Source organism: Gavialis gangeticus, unplaced genomic scaffold (genome assembly GCF_001723915.1).
Source record: "Gavialis gangeticus isolate Ggan-Ray unplaced genomic scaffold, GavGan_comp1, whole genome shotgun sequence".
Taxonomy (NCBI): Eukaryota; Metazoa; Chordata; order Crocodylia; family Gavialidae; genus Gavialis; species Gavialis gangeticus.
In genome coordinates, this window is record NW_017729018.1 from 9,100,515 (window position 1) to 9,106,968 (window position 6,454).

The 6,454-nt window shown below is 60.5% G+C and overlaps 1 protein-coding gene across 1 annotated transcript in view; it reads right to left on the bottom strand.

The window, feature by feature from the left end:
- Positions 1–250: 250 nt before the first annotated feature.
- LOC109294874 (perilipin-3-like) overlaps positions 251–6,454 on the bottom strand; it is a 6,473-nt gene continuing 269 nt past the window's right edge. The window contains exons 2-8 of the mRNA XM_019513416.1: positions 5,291–5,374; positions 4,425–4,620; positions 3,416–3,498; positions 2,833–3,130; positions 1,894–2,093; positions 1,615–1,743; positions 251–1,529 (exon numbers count right to left, since the gene is read on the bottom strand). Coding sequence (XP_019368961.1) covers positions 1,107–1,529; positions 1,615–1,743; positions 1,894–2,093; positions 2,833–3,130; positions 3,416–3,498; positions 4,425–4,620; positions 5,291–5,353 — 1,392 coding nt within the window. The 5' untranslated portion in view covers positions 5,354–5,374 and the 3' untranslated portion in view covers positions 251–1,106. The remainder of the gene's footprint in view (positions 1,530–1,614; positions 1,744–1,893; positions 2,094–2,832; positions 3,131–3,415; positions 3,499–4,424; positions 4,621–5,290; positions 5,375–6,454) is intronic.

The following is a 6,454-nucleotide window of genomic DNA, read 5'->3' on the forward strand; positions in this document are numbered from 1 at the left end:
GCTGGCTCTGCTGTAAGAAGAGCTGGGGACTTCACTGCAGGAGCCAACAGCTTTAACATCCACCCGCCAGTGCTCCCAGAGCCCCTGCGCTCTTTGCAGGGTGAGTGCATTGCAAAATCCAGTAGGAGTTCACCTCCCCCATGAAGACCAGGATAAACCCCAGCCCAGCCACCTGGAGAACTCCAGGGTGGCATCAAATAGGGACTGGAGGAGGACTCAGAAGATCCCAGGTGAGACACCGGCACCTCCAGTGAATGCAAAGAGATTTTATTCTGGAAGAGAGAGGAAAAAAAAAGTCATGGTTCTACAAAAGGTAGAAAGTGTTAATGGCACTTAGAGGAAGAAGATCAGATCAGATAACTGCTCACTGCCCAAATCAAGCCCTTTGGGAGAGGAGAACTGGGCACCAACTGTGCCCCTTTGGCAGCACTTTGAGTCATCACTGCCGTGCTGGAGCCAGGTTGTTTCACAGGCAGTTGGCTTTAATGGCTTCAAGATGGATCAGAGGAGCACAAGGCTTCAGCAGCAACCTGAAGAGCTCACAACTGGCCCCTGAAGATGTTGAGGGGGCAGGGAGATGATGTCCATCCTAGGGCAAGCTTTGCAGAAAGCAGGAGCAGCAGTGTGGACGAGACACCAGATGACTGAAGTCTCATAGCCCTTGGGAAAGGCAAAGGCTGCCAGAGCTCACCAGAAGTAGAGCCCATTTCCTGGACCTGCCACCCCAACATGCCCTAGGCCCTGGTTAAGAGCAGGTCAGAGCCGCAGCCCCAGTCCAGACACTGTGGTGTTGCATTGGGGCTCAGGCCCCCAGAGCTCAGACAAGACTAAGGCAGCAGCATCTGTGCCAAGCTGTTTGGCTGGAGCATCTCAGTGAGGCTACCTCAGCCACAGGCAGCTCCGATGCATCAGTCCTGGCTAGTTTTGCTACTTGATTTGAGGGACTATCAGGTTCCCTATTGTTCCTACCCACCTATCCCAGCCAGTAAGAAAAAAAAAAAAATACAAGACAAACCCCCTCCCCCAGACATGAGGTTAGACACATGAATGCCACACAGAAGCTCTGTCCTTTGCAAGAAGCCAACTCCATCACTTCAAGGAGCCTTCTAGGCCTCAGAGGCCAGCGGGGATGGCTGCTCTTCCCCCCTCTGGGCTGGGCCAGTAGCTTCCTCTTCCTTCTTCTCCATCCCCGTGGCCAGATTTTCCGGGTGCTCCACCAGCACAGGTGCAAAAGGTCCCACAAGCCACGGCAGGGGGGCATTCTGCGCCACGTAGTCCAGCAGCTCGTCAAGGGACTCGCGGGCTTTGGTCACCCTCTCCCGGCTCTGGGTCAGGACAGTGCTGGACAGGTCTTGGAAGGAGTGGGCAGCTGAAAAAGACGTGTGGAGCTCTTCCATGTGGTGGCGCATCTGCCGCACCTTGTCCTGGATGCTCACAGGGAGGCCCTGGACATTGGCCATGAGGCCCAGACAGGAGGCCTGCAGCTGCTGGGTGATGCCACGGAACATGACCAGGGTGCGGGACTCCACCTGCGGAGGGACCGAGCGCCAGGTGAGGAGGGGCCGTGCGCCAGGGAGGGGCGAGCGGGGGCCAGGATGGGAAGGGAGCAGATACCTCAGGGTGGGCAGCGTCGTATTGCTCACTCCCACCCGGCTGCCTCCTACTCCACTCCAGCCACATCTGGTGCAGCTTCTCCTGGCCGTTGTGGAGCTTCTGGTCTACCCCTTGCTTGACATGCTCGATCTGGCAAGGACAGAACACCTGCAATCAAACCACGGCAGGGGACAAGGCTCTAGTAGCCCTCTGTGCACAAGCTGCGGGACAAGCCAGGACAACAGAGCGGAGAAGGCACAGCTGCAGCCTGAGCAAGGACAAGTGAGAGACACCCCTTACCAGCTCGATGGTGTGGTGGAGCTGGGCCAGCCCCTCCTGGGTGCTCTGCCGGGCACAGCGCAGCTTGCCCAGGGAGTGCTGGTAGGCCCGGTGCCGCAGCTTGCTGGACAGGGAGCCCAGGCGCACAAAGTAGCTCTGCTGCCGCTTTTGCTCCTCCACTGAGGCCATTTCAAAGCCTTCCACTGATGTGGCCAGCTTAGCTAGGGGAAGAGCACACGGGGGAGTCAGCCAGGCTGGGCAAGTGTTCAGCGGCAGGAATAGGGAATGTGGGAGGAGAGCTTGGGCAGCTGGAGCTCACACCTAAGGGTAGTTCCTCCACATGTGCTGTGCTGCTGCCCAGGCCGGAGCTAAGCCCAGGGCACAAACACTAAAAATATGCCTGAGCAGACCACTGCGGGTGCATCAGCAGGGCTGGGTTTGCTTTCCACCCCACAGTCCCATCCTCACTCATGCATCAGTGCTGCTATGTGCTAGGCACAGAGCCAGTGCTGCCAGGCATGAACCAGGTGACCCTGGGCAGTAAGGGGGAAAGAGCATTTCCCTCATGAGCAATGAGCTCCAATCTGAGGTCAGAGCTGCAGCCACTTCTCAGGCCAAACCCATGAGTCCAGCTAAGGTATGAGCAACATTAGACCCAGCACCTTGATTCTGACCCTCCCATGCACCCCCCCTTGGTGGGTTACCTGCTCTCCTGCACCTACAGCCCTCACCACTGCTTAGGAGTGGACAGGGCCATGGGTGCTCAGCACCTCTGGAAGAGCCTAGGGTTCCCAGGCTTGGAAAGCCTGGATCCAACTGCACCCCAGGGAACACAGCACTAGGCATCCCATCGTATCTGCAGGTCAAGGCTGCCCCTGCCCCAAGGGAGATGCCAAGCTGCTGGTGTTGGCCGAGGTTGGCCCACCAGCCCCGATATGCCGAGCCGTGGCACATACTGACCCAGCTCCTGGTCTGTCATGGGCAGGTAGTGATCCACCAGCTCCTCCGACTTCCCCAGCACAACATCCACGCCTGTGACCACCATCTGGGCCACTCGGGACCCCAGGACTGTGTTCACACTGCTGTTCACCACTGACTTGGTCATCTCCACACTGCCCTGCACAGCGCCCTTGGCCAGGTCCACCACGCCAGTCACACGGCTGCTCACCGCATCCTTAGCCCCACTGACGGTGCTGGAGACAGTGTCTCTGGCCCCCATGACTGTGGAGGACACCAGCTCCTTGGTGTCTGCCACTACCTGGGATTCAGGGAGCAGGGGAAGGGGTTAGTTTTCAGCAACCTGGGATGGTACTGACTGGTCCCACCTAGCTGTATGCATCAAGGAGAGATGGGTTCCTAGCCTGCAAATCTCCACTTCATTCGTTCAAGGAGGAGCCTGCTTCCTGCCCTCCCAGCCCACCCAGGACAGTCCTACGCCCAAAAGCAGAGCTACTGCCCTGCCACAGCCCCATCAAGAGTTACCCCCTCCACACCATCCCTTGGGGGCCCCAGAGCCCCCATTCCACTCCCCAGAGATCCTTGCCTTTTCCGTGGGCTGCTGCAGAATTGGCAGCTTTTCCTCCAGCTTATCCAGCCCCTTGCAGGCATACTGGTTCGCTGTTGCAACTAGACAGGAGGGGGAGAAATTAGCCAGCAAGCTCCAGCAGGCAGGGAGCAGGTCAGATGCCAGAGCTGGCCTCTTTCATGGGCACCTGCCAGCAAGCGGCAGGGGCCAAGGAACAAGCTGGAAGATGCTGCATATGCAGGGAAGCCGGGAACAGACCCCAGGGCCCCTCCACACTTGGCCACCCCCTCCCACTGGGAAAGAAGAGACCCATTCTCCCCCCCACCCCCAGAAGGACTCCCATTAGGAAGACTCAATGCAAGATCTCTCTACAGATCTGGGCTGAAGGTCACCTGGGCAGGTGCTGGGTGCCTGCCAGGCTCCTCAAGGGAATGCAGTTAGTTCCCAGCCCTGCTCTCAGCATGGGGCAAGTAGGGCCCCATGCCCCAACTCCTAAGCTTTTGCAACTCTAGCTGGTGGCTCTGCACTGCTGAAGGGCGCTGCCTGTCGCAGCTCATGACACCAGCAGGCTGGTTCTAGGTCACTTCCATCTTGCATCTCCAGAATTAGCAACAGGGGATAAAAACAGCCTTGCTTCACGCCCAGGGCTGCTGCCGAATCAAATATCCTGGCATCCACCACGTGCCCTTTGTCAAGGGTAATCCGAGCCTGGCAGCCTGCTCCAGCTGGCGATGGCTAGTGATGCTGCGCTACTGTCAAGGCAGCGTGTGACACTGCTGTGAGATAGGCCTACTGGGGAAAAGGGCCCTTTGCTATGGAGATCAAGGTCTGGGCTAGCTCCTGGCACCTGCCTCATGCCTGCTCCAGGAGTGCAAATATCACTGCCAGGGTGACCCCCAACTTCCCTTCCTCAGCCCCCTAGCCCCCCAGAACTTAGTCAGCCTAAGCCTGCCCTTTGAGCACAAGCCACCAGCCATGACCCCTGCCTGGGATGCTCACAGCCCAGCTCCCCTGCCCTACTACTCACTCTGGGGCTCCAGCTTGGTGAGGAGGGGCTGGGCCCCACTGACGGCCACAGAGGTGAGGGTCTTCACACCCTTCTCGGCCACGTCGCACACCGACTTGAGGTAGGGGTGATTGTCCTTGGTGGAGGTGTAGGCAGTGGAGACCATGTCATAGGTGGAGCTGACCAGGGGCAGGTTGGCCACCCTGCTCACCACGTTCTAGGAGGAGACAAGAGCAGGTGATGAGCTCAACTACAAGACGCCCCCGGTGCCGCATCCTCGCGCCCATGCTGCAGCTGCAGCGGTTGGGCACACCCCGCTCCCAGGGGCTTTGCTGTGCAGCTGCTCCCGCCAGCTGGAGGCAGAAGTCTCTGCAATGCCACAGGGTGGGACATCTCTAGAGCAGCTTCACAGCCACGTATCTGGGCCTGCAGCACGTATGCAGCAACAGGCAAGAGTGCCACAGATGGGGCCCAAACACTCAAAGGCTTGTGTACACATGGCCCTAGCAGCTAGAGCTTCCCTGTGTGTACATCTATGCCAGGCCTGCGTGGATGCCAACAGCAGAGCTCTTATATAAGGGCCTGGTGCACAGTAGTCACCAGCCAGCTTTGCCTGACACCAACAATAAGAGCTGGAGAGAGCCACATGGCAGGCTGATGAGATAAGCCAATTCACACACCGCCCCAGCAAGCCTCACTCCGCGCGTTCGGGCTCTCTGCCCACTCATGGGTACAGGCATAGCGGCCTCGCACCAGCTCTGGACTTGGTGCCTCTGGGATGAGTGCGGCCAGCCTAACGTCCTGGCCCACAGAGCAAGGCACTGCCGCGGGCAGGCCATTGCCAGCCGGAGTCGCGCTGGTCCAGCAGTCCCGTCCATCGCCCCTACCTGCGGCTGCTCCAGCTCCTCGCTCTGCGCGGGTACGTGCTTTGCAGTGCTCTCTTCAGACATGGTGACACCGGAGTGGGGGACCTGGAAGAGCAAGCATCAGCGGCATTTACAGACCCGAAAAAACACCCTCTGCTTCCCGCCACACTGATCACAGGCCCAGCTGTATAAGAGGCCTGTGGCCCCCCATGATCACAATGTCCACCACAGCTTTCCCTGACCAGCTGCTTCTGCTCCCCCACAACGCCCTGCCCCACAGCACCTCCGCTCCCCCAGCACAAGGCCTCAGTAATCCCGGGACACACCGGGCAGCATCCAGACCTCTGTGGCCTGGTTTTCACTGCCCCCTTGCTCCATGCTCTTGGCATCAAATCAGCCACGTGCGTAGGTAGGGGCAGTGAGTGACCCCTGCTGCGAGCCTGGGAGGAACAAGGCAGGACTGGCCACTAGCACAGGAGCACGCCGCAGACACCCTGCTAGCGAGGCAGACGTCAGCAGGGTCCCGAACCCCCAGCCTCATCACTAGGGCTCTGGAGGGGCCACCACTGCCTGGAAGGGGATGTTGGTTTGGACACGAAGGCTCTAACGCAGCTTCTCGGGGCCCCCACGGACGTCGGTCAGACGTGTGCTCCCAGCGTGCCCACGCAGGTGCCGCGGGGATGGCAGCAGCGCGAGCCCAGCTCTGCACCGATTCGCAGCAGAGCCCCAGACCTCGCCCCAACGCCAAGTGAACACCCTAGCCGGCCCAACACGCTTGGCAGCGGCCGAGCCTCCCTGGCTACGTGGCTCAGCTCTCCAGACACCGAGATCCACGTCCCGAAACTGCAAGCTCTGCGTCCGTTTGCAGAACTGCCTTTCCGCCCCTTCCAAGCGCTTCCGCGCCCCCCCGCCCCCGGGAGGGAGGTCACGGCTCGTTGAGGCCTGCACCCGCCGAGAGCGGGGCTGGGTGCCAGCTCCAGCCCACGGTGCCCTCTGCACCCCCACTGCCCACTGCAGGACGGCTCTTCCCTGGTGCCCCCGCGGGGGCCTGCCGGGCCCGAGACCACCCGGGCACTGGGGGGCGCTGCCAGGCCTCGCCGGGCATGCAAGGGGCAGGGCGTCCCCAGCCCGGCGCCCCCCGGGCTCTGTACCCTGGTGCGGCGGGCACGGGCAGCCCCCCCGGGG